This window comes from Lycorma delicatula, chromosome 1, assembly GCF_047948215.1.
Source record: "Lycorma delicatula isolate Av1 chromosome 1, ASM4794821v1, whole genome shotgun sequence".
In the NCBI taxonomy this organism is placed as follows: Eukaryota; Metazoa; Arthropoda; class Insecta; order Hemiptera; family Fulgoridae; genus Lycorma; species Lycorma delicatula.
Genome location: NC_134455.1, coordinates 11,001,013 through 11,015,323, shown reverse-complemented (window position 1 = coordinate 11,015,323; position 14,311 = coordinate 11,001,013). Strand labels below are relative to the sequence as shown.

Below are 14,311 nucleotides of genomic sequence, written 5' to 3'. Positions count from 1 at the left end.
AAATAAATAAGTGCAATATGAATATTTTTTTTATTAAATTAAGTATGATTATAAAAATATTGTTATATTTTATAAATATAGTATTATAATATTTTATTAATAATATTATAAATATATATTAAATAAATATATTATTATTAAAATATTATTATATTTTAATTTAAATATAATATTTCTAATTTTTTTTATTTCATTTTAAGTATAACATTTTCTAATTTTATTAAAATTTTTCATTATTTTACAATTAGTTTCTTTGTTTAAGATTTAACAATGTTTTTTTACTTCAGTCAAAATTTCTGAACTATTCAAAGAAAATACCTTGAAAAATTATACATTGAATTAGAAAAATAAGTGGTTATTACACTATAGCATTTTGAATAAAAATCTGATCATTTGACTTTAAATGTATTCAATTAATCTAATACCTATAAAATAAAGATATATTTTCATTGTTTCATTACAAAAATATAATCGATAATGATTTTATTTTATTTTTTATCAATTCAATATTCAAGATTTAAAAGCAAACAACAAACAATTTAAATTAATAATTTATAAGATCACTTATTATGAAATAAAATTGGAGTAATGATTTTCTAACTACTACTAAAATTAAGACTATATTAATTTTACTTATTATATTATTATTCATTATTATCTCACTACTAATATTTAGTCATACCTAGATGAACTATTTTGAATAGAATACAACAGCACAAAATAAAAATTTTTCGGATTTATGTTCATTATGCGATGCTAAACAGAGTAATTAATGGACTGTAGATTTTGGGCTTTCTTAATGTCATGATTCTTGCTATCACAAATCCATTATCTGTATAAATTTTTTTGTACTTCTATTAATGACTATTATGCCAAACAATCTTGCTTTGTGCTGCAATCTTACAAAATTGTACTTCTGTCATAAAATTTACTGTTATTGAATTTTTATTGACCTTTGGTTTTATCTTCCTAAACAGCATATTCAGCCGATATATACTTCACAGCACCAGGAAAATTAGAAAAATATTTGCCATTACTATTACGAATTAAAATGTTTCAAATCATATCATTAAGTAATATAGGTTACCACTTTGATCTCTCTCTTTTTCTGTTTAGCCTACCAAACCACTGTAAGGTATTACTTCAGAGGATGAATAAGGATGATATGTATGAATGTAAATGAAGTGCAGTCTTGTACATTCTCAGTCAACCGTTCCTGAGATGTGGATTAATTGAAACTCAACTACCAAAGAACACCGGTATCCATGATTTAGTATTCAAATCCATATAAAAGTAACTGCCTTTACTAGGATTTGAAACTTAGAACTCTTAACTTCGAAATCAGCTGATTTGCTATGACGATTATTGCTAGACTTATCATTGCAAATATCATTTAATAGCTGATTTTCAAAGTCAAAGTTTTTCAGGTTCGAATCCTAGTATGTTGTTGCTTTTCTTTACAAATTTGAATATTAGAGAATGGATACCAGTGTTCTTTGGTAGTTGGGTTTTGATTAACCACACATCTCAGGAATGGTCGGCTTGAGTCTGTACAAGACTAAACTTTATTTACATGTCATATATATCATGTCTATCTCATTGGCACAGGTAGGGGGGGGGGGGGGTTTGCTTATTGTTCACTAGTTGAACAGACTGCAACATTAGGAATTAAAAAACTAAATTAATTAAAGCTGAATGAAAAAAAATGAAGTAATTATGAAAAGTATAGTAACAACATAACAAATAACATTAATGATGCCTGTGCATTATTTGTGGGAAAAAACTTATTCATAAATGATTTTGATATTAACAAGGGATAACAGTCAATAATTTTATAAGATAATATCATCTAAATTATACAGCATAATTTTCCAAAAAGCAAAGTAAATTTTTGCTATTGTTACTGAAGATTTGTCCAGGTACATAGCCCAGTTACATGTAACTGCCTATTTAGCCTGAATTCACAACGCATAATGACATTAACTAATAAAAATAGCCTATTTACTTTTGTATTCAGACACAGCACACACACATATATCGCTTTTAAAAATAAGAAACTTAAATTAAAGAAATTCTTCAGAAAGCTTCAAATATTTTTATTCCAATGACTTTTTTTCATAATCACAGATTCTGTCTAAATAGTTTTGGTACATTCTAAAAGCTGTCTTGTCTTTTTCTGCACTATTTTTTTCCATAATTTTAACTAACTCACTTTTCAACTTGTCATAAACAGAATAGTTGTTTTTATTCTCTCCAAACCAAGGTCTGCATTCCTAAATTAAAATGAAACAATGAAGATGACAAAAAAACAAAAGTTATATTCATACAATACAAAAGATTGGATTAATATACACAGTAACAAAACATTTTTTTAAACAATAAAATTCGTAAAGTTCATTTCAAGAAATTATCATTTAATTGGTGCAAGAAATAATAGATTTGTTTCATTCAGTTCAATGACTTCACTCATAAAAGAAGTATTCACCAAGGTTACAGATCAATAAAGGACATGCACATCTTTCGGACAGATTTTTAACTGAAAAGTTATTCAACAGAAAATATTTACTATGAAACATGGATTCAATATTCTACAGAGCTTAAAAAAGTATATCCCTAATAAATAGCAAATAATTAATATTTAATAAATATTTAGTGTACTATACAGTGTATATGCAGAGAAGAATTAAATTATACTGGATAATTCAAAATCGCATGACAATAGCTGGGAGCTGATTTGGGTCATTAATGTAAATAAAAAAGTTCCTAGAAACATATGTTCAATAACAGTTTGCTTTGGTCTTGTGGCTAGCAAAATATTTCACCTTGATTTCTGTTCCAAGCAAAAATCATTGAGGTATACTTCTTTCATGTAAGTTGAAACAATACAGAAATTCCTTGAACCCAAATTAAGGTGAAATATTTTAATTAAGGCATATTTAGTAGTTTGATAAGTAAATTTTTTACTGTGATAATTATGTAATAATATTTTATATAGCTCACTTACAGAAGAATTGAGAGGAGAGTGGAAGAAGTGTTAGGAGAAGACCAATTTGGTTTCAGGAAAAGCATAGGGACAAAGGAAGCAATTTTACGCCTCAGATTAATAGTAGAAGGCAGATTAAAGAAAAACAAACCGACATATTTGGCATTTATAGACCTAGAGAAGGCATTCGATAACGTAGACTGGAATAAAATTATCAGCATTTTAAAAAAATTAGGGTTCAAATACAGAGATAGAAGAACAATTGCTAACATGTACAGGAACCAAACAGCAACAGTAATAATTGAAGAATATAAGAAAGAAGCCGTAATAAGAAAGGGAGTCCGACAAGGATGTTCCCCATCTCCGTTACTTTTTAATCTTTACATGGAACTAGCAGTTAATGATGTTAAAGAACAATTTAGATTCGGAGTAACAGTACAAGGTGAAAAGATAAAGATGCTACGATTTGCTGATGATATAGTAATTCTAGCCGAGAGTAAAAAGGATTTAGAAGAAACAACGAACGGCATAGATGAAGTCCTACGCAAGAACTATCGCATGAAAATAAACAAGAACAATACAAAAGTAATGAAATGTAGTAGAAATAACAAAGATGGACCACTGAATGTAAAAATAGGAGGAGAAAAGATTATGGAGGTAGAAGAATTTTGTTATTTGAGAAGTAGAATTACTAAAGATGGACGAAGCAGAAGCGATATAAAATGCCGAATAACACAAGCGAAACGAGCCTTCAGGCAGAAATATAATTTTTTTTACATCAAAAATTAATTTAAATGTCAGGAAAAGATTTTTGAAAGTATATGTTTGAAGTGTCGCTTTATATGGAAGTGAAACTTGGACGATCGGAGTATCTGACAAAAAAAGATTAGAAGATTTTGAAATGTGGTGCTATTGGAGAATGTTAAAAATCAGATGGATGGATAAAGTGACAAATGAAGAGGTATTGCGACAAATAGATGAAGAAAGAAGCATTTGGAAAAATATAGTTAAAAGAAGAGACAGACTTATAGGCCACATACTAAGGTATCCTGGAATAGTCGCTTTAATATTGGAAGGGCAGGTAGAAGGAAAAAATTGTGTAGGCAGGCTACGTTTGGAATATGTAAAACAAATTTTTAGGGATGTAGGATGTAGGGGGTATACCGAAATGAAACGACTAGCACTAGATAGGGAATTCTGGAGAGCTGCATCAATCAAGTCTCAAATGACTGAAGACAAAAAAAAATAGCTCACTTCATTATAAGATAAATTATAGGTGTGAAAACAAAAAATTTAAGATGAAAAATAAATTAATAATAATGTCCATATTATTCTTGAAAATGTAAGTGAGATAATTTTTATTTAGATATATGAATTACATGAAAATATTAAATATAAATACAACCTATAAAATAATTCACAGCACAGAAGGTGAAATTTAAAATTATTTTGAGCACAGTTATGTACATGTTAACAGGATGCGGAAACTTAAAGCTTTTTTAAAATGTTTTAGTCAAGATTATTTTAAAATTTACAATTAGATAAAATAGAGTAATGTTATGTTTGTAAAAGAATATATTTTAATTGTATTTTATATAAATTGTTGGGAAAATTTTCAAATGATTTTGCAATTTATTTAAAAATGACAAAAGAAGTATAATAAAGCCCATTATCATAAGTCAAAGTACAGTGATTCAGGAAGATGGAAATTTTCAACGTTAAATATTGTTAAGAAAAAAATTACATAAAATAAATTTAATTGAATTATTTAAATAGAAAAAAATATCCCATTTATAAATACAAACACAAATTTTTTTTATTGAAGATCATCCCTTACAGGTGAGGTTCATCTTTGGGTAGACATTCTTGCAATCACTTAATGAAACTCTCCGTGGTTTGATGCAACATTTCTACCATAATTTCATCAACTTCCATTTTGATGTTGGGTTTTGGTTCTTCTGTGATATCAAGTTAACTTTATACATTTTACCTTTAAGATGACCCCTACAAGAAGAAATTGCACATCGACAAATCAGGAGACCTGGAAGGCCATGGAATGACAACATTTCTCAAAATTACATGATTACAAACAGCATAAAACAACCATTGATATTAAAGATATGAGTGGGATGTTGATCCATCCGTTGAAACCAAGCATTGTCAATAATTTGTGGAATGTCTGTATTTTTTGTGCAACAAAGTTTTTCAGTGCAATGACGTATCTGATGTGACATTTCAAATCATATCATCCTTGATGATGTGGCCAACCTCTTTTTGAAAAAAATAAAAACCTATTATGCCGCAATATAACGTAGAGCACCACCTTGCTGCCATGTAGCAGGCATTCATGAACTGTGTAAGATTCTCATGTGCCCAAAAATTAAAATTGTGTTTTCTAACAAATCCATTAAGAAGGAAATGGGCTTCGACCAACATCCACGGTTTAACAAACATTGCTTAATTTCACAAACGTTCATTCACAGAACTGATGGTGCACTTTTTGGTGCATTTGGTTTCAGTTCCTGATGATATGCAATTTGTATGGATAGTAAACTAAGTACTGCAACAGAATTCTTTGAACCTTTGATCTATATGATTGTAAAGACACTGTATGACAAGAAATTAATGATGTAGGCTACTTATGACAGCATATTAATATTTTCTGACATATGAACGGTCTGCATACCACCTGGGCATTTCTTTATAGTTGCTGAGCCTGTTCTCTCAAAATTATATATCCATGACTTAACTGCATGTGCTGACGGTTCATTTCATGATGTTGGAAATTAAATTGACAGTGAAATTCTCTGCATGCAATCTTCACCCTATCATTATTTCTATAAAAACCTTTCATGGTAATGCACCACTCCATGTATCCATGACTACTAAGTGGCATGATGATGTGAGCTGATTTTAATAAGTTGCACTCCAGGACTACCAGTACAAATTTCAAAATTTCCTGTTTTCCTGAATTACTGTTTATTATCCTGACTTATATGAAAACGGTTCTGTTGCCTGGTTTGTTGGAAGTGTGTATTGTTATTATTTACTCATCATTCATTGTTATTAACTCATCATTCATTTTGGCAAAGATTGAACATTTAGAAGTATAAACAAGGAGAAAAGTTAATATATTTCATTTTCTAAATTCAGGTTAACAAGATACATACTTATGGATGCTAAATAATGATTTGTGTTTTTGATAACAAAACAATATGTTTTTTGACCAAAAAAATGTCTAAGCTGTTTAGAATGATCTAAACGATGTTTAGACTTTCAATGTGCTATAGAATTCTCATATGTTTGTTAAGATTCTAATTCTAACTTGCTACCCTTGTTGCTCATTTGCAATAGTACCAAATGTAAAGAATGATCTGATATAAACCTGTAAAGAATTTGTGTGTGTGTGTGTTTATGTGCTTGTGTGCTGTGTGCATCATAATACGATTATGTAAAGTTTAGTCATTAATATCTGATACCAAAGCATTTGGAAAGGTTCTGACCATGAAAACAGGCACATATTAAATAAAATACTTATATCTTACAGCATATAATTATTTTATAATGCAATGAAAGCGAAAATTTCTAAAAACAATTCCTGGTTTTTCATACTTACACGAAATATTATATATTTACAGTCTTCTTCCATTAGATCTAAATACATATTGATTGCATCATTGATATTTTTTTCTTTAAACATTAAATAATTAGCTTTCAAAATTCGTAATTCCATTACATAATCTGGTTGGCTATAAAGCTTTAAATATTTATCAAATAAAGGCAATAAATTATCTTTTTTATTTAACTGTTTGCTTAATGACAGTATACTAAGTATACATGTAAATTCCCCTTCATCAGCTGCTTTAATAAAATTTTCTATTGCTTTTTCATAATTATATTCAAAAAATCTATAGTAGTTTGCCAGAATCTCCCATAAATGCTTTTTATTTTGGTTATGAGTCTTATCACTCCACTCAAAAGCTGAATCAATTAGACTCTTAACTTCTTTTTTATCCACTAATCCCCGTAGTCTAACACAGACATGTGCACAGCGCCAATAGATATACCATTCATTTCCAGCATTGTTTTTTATACCTCTAAAATAAGAAAAATATTTTTTTAGTCTGAAAATATTTTTAAACAACATATTTTTACTTTATTATGTATTGTATTTAATAATAGTATTAGTACGGAAATAGGGATAGACGTCAAAAATGACGTCATCCAAGATGGCGGCCATCCGCCATCTTGTATGAGTCCAATATGACGGACAAGATGGCGACCAATATGTCGGTGGTCGGCAATCTTGGATTGTGACGTCAGTGACGCCGTAGCCCGCCAAGATGGCGGTAGTCGGCCATCTTTGATTGTAACGTCATTTTGGATGCCGTAGCCCGCAGTGCTGCCAACCTGATTTTTTAGAGTTGAGTGGTATAATCTGTGTGTGTGTCTGAATAAAAAAAAATTAGACGTTCCTCGAGAATGATCCTGGTCGTCGAGGCGACAACGTCAAGGTTCTCGTCGTAGATCGTGCACCGGGAAGCGGTGTCTGCCCGTGCGTGTGTTTGCGGAGCGAGGTGATGTTTACCGTGCGGAATGCGGCGCTTGACTGAAGATTCGACTGTCGACACGGACGTACCTCGAGGATGATCCGAGTCGTCATAGTCGTTGCACCAGGAGGCGTCACCCACCCCGCTTGAGGTCTTCGTTGTGGCTCGTGCACTGGGAGGTGGTGTGAATAAAAAAAATTTAGACGTACCTCGAGAATGATCCTGGTCGTCACCGTGAAGGAGAGAGAGGTTCTCGTAGTAGATCGTGCACCGGGAGGCGGCGTATGCGTGTGTGTTTGCGTGCGTGTGTCAGCGGAGCGACGCAGAGAGAGATGTTTACCGTGCGCGATGCGGCGCTCGATGTGATGAACCGTCCGGCCTACGCGTAACTTTTTTCCTTATAAACTGGAAAACAGAAATAAATTGTTATTTTTTCCTTTAAAACAGGAAACGCTGCTTATCAACTGCATGAACATGTTTTCACATTCTTATCACCAATCACATCCGCTCGATTCCGATTAAAACAAAAACAAAAAAATCTTTTCCTTATAAAACAGGTAAACACCTGCTTATCTATTGTCCACACATCTGCTCAATTTTTAACAACTATTTTTCCTTATACATATTATCGGTCACACATACTATTGCGCAATCATGTGTGTGTGTGTGTGTGTGTGTGTGTGTGTGTGTGCATCAACCATTGATGTTGATGGTGTGGGAGCTCGCGTACGACTGACACCAACAGTTGATACAATATATATATACCCCCCTCATTTCTTACATTATATAAAGTCTTTGCAAAATTGTTTCATTATTTACCGAGTTGTGATCAGTGAATACAGTATTATTGTAGTTAAAAAAACTATTAAGTGTAGTTTCTTCATCACCTTAAGCAACTAGGTAAGTTTGAATATAACTTATTTTTTTAATATGACTATATGGTATGATTAATGACTTTCAATCAAATAAAATAAATAATATAAATAATTTAATTAAATTTTAAAAAATAAATACAACTAAAAAAAATACTTTTATAATTTTTAAAAAAATTAAATAAATAATATATATAATGTCTTCTTCTGTTACTCACTGAAACGCACAAAAAAATACCATTTAAAAAAAAAACAATGTTATGATATATGTTATTTTAATTTGTTTTAGACGTTATCATCTAAAATGGCATCACCGGTGGTTATCCGTGCAATAAACAATAATGACATTCGTCTTCGATGGAATTTGTCTGAGTGAGGAAATGTATCTATCTCCTTTCAACCCCTCTGCGGTATCAGAAGAACATCCTGAACCGTTTGAAGGAAGAAGGCAGACATTTTGACGGCAACATAAAATGGTAATTATACATGTTATATGTATTTTTCAGCTATAAAGAAAAAACGTTAATATTTTGTTGTAAATGTACTGTTTTTATCTTAATACTTTTTTTAGTTATAAAAACATAGTAGTCAATATGTACTAAAATTATTCTGTTTCTACAGGTACGTTGCTGCAAACCTTGAATTGATGAAGCAGACACGTCTCGAAGAGGGAGTAGAGACGACATTCACTGATCTATATTTGCACAGAAAGACTAGAACGGTGATAAATTTGGACGATAACACCGACGTTTTTGAAGAATTATGAATAGAATCCGTTGAAAAGATCATAAAGACACTGACCAAATTCATCAACAATGGTAGCGGGAGGGTAATGAGTAAAATAATTTATATAAATTTAAATATTATTCTTTACCCTCTTTTCTGACACCACGCCATACCATTATTTGTCTTGACTTGGTGTCGGGTCTTTTCTCTTTTATCTAATTTAATTTTACAATTATTCCGGTAATCTAAATTCCCCTAATCTAAAACGACAGCTTTTATCTAGGGTAATGCCCAAATATTTAACTGTATGGGCTTCTGCTATTTCCTGTCCATTTAAAGTAATGAGTGGAGATTCTAATTGTCTTTTCCCTGTAAACATTAAGAATCTGCTTTTATCCATAGCTATCTCTAAACCACGTGCTGCTACCCAACTGCTGATTATCCCTAATGTTATATTCGCTTTCTCCTGAACCTTCTACTTCGCTTTTACCCTCTACAGTAATCGCCAAATCATCGGCATAAGCCAATACCTGCTCTCCACATGGATACCTCATTTGTAATATCCCATCAAAGGCCAGGACCCATAATAAAGGACCCAATATTGAGCCCTATGGCACCCCGCCATACAAATGAAATCTTAATATCTCTTCCTGTGCTTCCACCTGACACCTTCTGTCTGAGAGGTACTCCCTAATTTGTCTTTGTAGATATGGACTTATATTCTTCTGAGCCATAGCTTCAATAATTGATGACCATCTAATGGTCCCAAATGCATTTTTAATATCTAATGTGATGAACAAGGGAATACGCCTCGTCCTCCAAGTTTCTCTTCTTGTCTCTAGTGCCCAATCCATTACATTTTGTATTGCATGTATTGTGGATCGCCCCTTCCAGAAACCCCGCCATACAAATGAAATCTTAATATCTCTTCCTGTGCTTCCACCTGACACCTTCTGTCTGAGAGGTACTCCCTAATTTGTCTTTGTAGATATGGACTTATATTCTTCTGAGCCATAGCTTCAATAATTGATGACCATCTAATGGTCCCAAATGCATTTTTAATATCTAATGTGATGAACAAGGGAATACGCCTCGTCCTCCAAGTTTCTCTTCTTGTCTCTAGTGCCCAATCCATTACATTTTGTATTGCATGTATTGTGGATCGCCCCTTCCAGAAACCGAACTGATTATTGCTAATACCTACACCCTCCTCCACTTCTCTGATGATCCGGCTGGCCAACATTTTTTCCACTACCTTCCCCAAGGTATTAAGGAGGCTACGTGGTCTGTAAGATATATTTCATTTTCCTTCGGACCCTTCTGAAAAAAAAAACACAATTCTGGCTTCTTTCCAGCACGTCGGGAAATTTCTATTCTCCAGGCCCTGACTGGTAATCTCCAGCATTTCCCATGGGACTCTCCTAATTAGACCCTTTAGGAGCGCCGCAGGAATCCCGTCCAATCCCGGGCTCTTTTTATTCCCAAGATGCCCGACCACTGCGTTTAATTCTCCAAGTGTGAACCTCCTGCTGTCACGATTAATGATTCCCTCGATCACCTCTTCTGTACAAGGAAATAACTCGCTAATTTCCTGTTCCGCTTACAATTTACTTAAAATAGGTAGGCGCCTGCCAAATCTCTTTGTAATTTTTTTATTCGTTATCTAACTTCTCACACAATACCCGCCAGCAATTTCTCTTTGCTGTCCTAATAGCCCTATTTAATGATCGTCTATCTTCAATATATACAAGAACCGCTGCCTCATATTCTTGTCCACCTGTGATCCTGAGTTGTTTCTTACTCCTGGATTTTTGTAACTTATCTCTTAGGGTCTCTATTTGCTTTGACCACCAATATGAGCTTCTCTTTCTGCTCCTACTCTCCTCCCTTTCCATCTCTTGTTTGACTACATTGGTCAGCGCCAGCGGTGTAAATTCAGTCATATTTATGAGCCTCGTGGATGTCCTACTAACTATTCTTTCTATCTCTTCTGCTGTAACGGTCTTCTACTTCCGGGATAACGGTCTTTCTATAGTAGCACACATCGGATTATCAATACAAATTCTGGTCGCTAAATGATCACTGGAGACTTCGTAAGGTAATACTTGCTAGTCCCATTGCTCCCCTCTCCACCTGTTGCCAGGATTGTAAGGTCCAGTACCGACGAGTGCCCTCTCACCTGATAGGTGGGGGTACTGTCATTGACACAATGACCGCCAATAGAGCTCATAGTGTCCGTCAATATTTCACCTCTTCTATTTGTGTAAACACACACTGTAGCCACTGATTTACAGTTAAAACCCCCCAGGAGTATGAATTTCTTCCTATTTCTAGTATTTATTCTTTGTATGGTATCCATGCATCTCGCAAATTCACTCAACTCACAATTAGGCGAAATATATACTGCAATTACGAGTACAGAGTCGGATTCGTTTGTCACTATCCCTTTTCGTTCTCGCCGTATTCCTCCAGGCTATTCTCCCACTGATATCTCTCACCACTACATCCCCTTCTGTATCTGCTATCCAGCCCGCTCTTGCTGCTACATAAATGTTGGGTTCTGTAACCACCAACAAATCTGTCATCTGTGACACCGCCAGTTCACTGACCAAATCACATGACATAGAACTCCGATTAGTATTAACTAAGAGAGCCCTAAGCATTTTGATTTTTTAAACATGCCCAAGCCCATGTTTGGTGATCCTGGCTCCCGCAGTTAAGACAGCTACTGTGCTGTTTACAATCCGCAATTTTGTGACCTTTGCCCCCACAATTGAAGCAAAGGTTCAATCTATCTAGGCCGTTACACTCACTCCTGCGATGTCCCGTGCTCCAACATCTAAAACACCTTTCTTGATCTTCTCGTATGTACGCCCTACAATTGACCCATCCTATCTTTATTCTTTGGTCAACCTATCTGCATGCTGCTCTGTAGGACGTGACTACCGTAGCAATCTGTGTTTCACCATACCCTGGTCTTATGGATGTAATTTTAACCTCTTCACCATCGCCTGTCCTATTCATTATTGCTGCCAGTATCTCCTGTTCCGGAGTATCCATTTCAATGTCCCTTATGTGCACTATTGTTCTTCTAACTGCTCTAGTTTTTAAGTCTACTTGCAGGTCCGCGGCTTTATTCCTGAGCGGACTAATAAAATCTGCTGCTCTTTGAACCCCCTGAATGCGGACATGTTACTCCTCATTCATACCTTTTCTGAGGGATGTAACATCATTGGTCTCGTCGCTATTTACCGCAGATTTCTATGTTTTGAGTAGCAGTACGACTTAGCATACGACTTAACCACTGCTTTTACTATCACTGTGCAGCTCTCCTCCGCAGGTGGAGTGGCCTTCTTTATTGCCGCTTGTCCCGGCCTTAACTGTCTTGCCTGTTTATCTGCATGGAGCGTCAATACTATAACCGGCTCAACCTGGTCTTTTGTTTTATATGACAATGCCTTTTTGGTATAATTACCAATGCTTCCGGCCGGCAGTAAAAATGCAGCCCCCGGTGATTGTAGTAAAACCTTCCTAATTGCCTTCAGAATGATGTTCATACTTATTTTCTCCGCTGCTCTTGAATCATAGTATATTTTATATTTACTTCTCCTGACTTCAACCGTTTCTTCTCCAATAATGGAAATTTCATCCTTTAATATATCGCCCGCCTTATACTTTAAACGACTACCTTCACTATCCTCTGCTCTATTGATTTTTGCTATGTCATTAATACTACAATTATCACCCGCTTCCGCAGGAACTTCTGTGATGTTTAAAATTCATTCTCGCAATGTATTTGGCCATTTCCTCGGTAAGAGCTCTATTTATTTTATGTCTGACAAATTTCCAGACAATACTGCCTCCATGTCCACCTCCATAGCCAATGTGTCTGTCTGCGTAGCCTGAGTGACTGGCGCAAATGGGAGTGACATTTGCATCAACGACTTCAACCCCAAGTATATTTTTTTCAACTCCTGCTCATGTTCGTTAATATAGTTGGATAGTCCGGTTCCCATATGTTGCTTAAGGGAGACCATGACCGAACCCAACTGATAGGTCAGGCTCCCCAAACTTCCAGGCGAAGGTTCTTCTTCTTTTGATGAACGCTGACGTGCTCTTTTTTCCTCTTTACCTTCTTCGACGTGGACGCCTTCGACAAACTACCATTTTAGGAGGCCATGTCTTCCGTCGGGAGTGAGTCTCGGCGACGCATTATAGCTAGTTACACTCTGGAGACAATTCCTTTTCCAACAAGTACCCACACCACTATTTTAGGGGTTCCAAAATGGAAGGCCCCAAAAACATTTTGGGGTGGGTAGGTAAAATGTATGATGTCAAAAACTATTGAAAAAATTAGGGGTGATGGGGGGTCAGGGAATAAGAAATTTTATGATTCGGATGGATATGTTGGAATTTTTGGAATCGGACCTATAGGGAAAAGTTATAGTTCTGAAACTGGAACCGTTACAACACTCCGTTTGACTTGCAATATTTCACTATTGAAGATTTATTATACGAAAATAAATTTAAGCCCTTGTTTACTTCTTCTGAGTATGACGTTACTGACAAGCCAAAGCTTGTCAGTATAACTTATATTTTACTAAAACTTATATATTATATAAACTTAAAATAACTTATTCACTTAAAAATGTTAAGTTTAATCATTCCGTTATATTGTATTGTAAAGACATCAGTTATTTATCCATTCCAATCACAATTCAACCCACCAAAACCAGAAAAAATAATAAAAAATTTCACTTTTCACTTGTAAAATATTTAACTATAAAAAAGTCAAATAACTAAAGAAATCCGTAACCAAATCACATAAAATTTTATAATTTAGTCCGTTATCCAATCCTCAATATTTCCCGGCGTATAGTTCCGTTAATATATCCAATAAACCACTAAAAAATACAATAAATTGCGGAGCGAAAACGAACACGTGTAAACACTATCCAGTCTCCCACTCGACTATATTCTACAGTTCGCTAAGAAGAGAGAACATAACGGACGATGATTACGTCCACGCTCAAAACGTGTGGGAAAATTTTTGAATGCAATACGATAGGCGATTACCACGATCTTTACCTTCTTAGCGACGTATTATTGTTGGCAGACGTCTTTGAACATTTTCGTAGTACGTCTATGCAATATTACGGCTTTGACCCCTGTCACTTTAA

At 34.2% G+C, this 14,311-nt stretch overlaps 1 protein-coding gene across 3 annotated transcripts in view; it reads right to left on the bottom strand.

Annotated features, from left to right (window-relative positions):
- Nucleotides 1–280: 280 nt before the first annotated feature.
- Nucleotides 281–14,311, bottom strand: part of LOC142326731 (uncharacterized) — a 51,519-nt gene continuing 37,488 nt past the window's right edge. For 2 of the 3 annotated variants that reach the window (XM_075369509.1, XM_075369582.1), the window contains 2 exons: nt 6,600–7,080; nt 281–2,273 (listed from right to left, as the gene is read on the bottom strand). In XM_075369509.1, coding sequence (XP_075225624.1) covers nt 2,097–2,273; nt 6,600–7,080 — 658 coding nt within the window. In that variant the 3' untranslated portion in view covers nt 281–2,096. The remainder of the gene's footprint in view (nt 2,274–6,599; nt 7,081–14,311) is intronic. The other variant, XM_075369426.1, reaches the window with a different exon arrangement.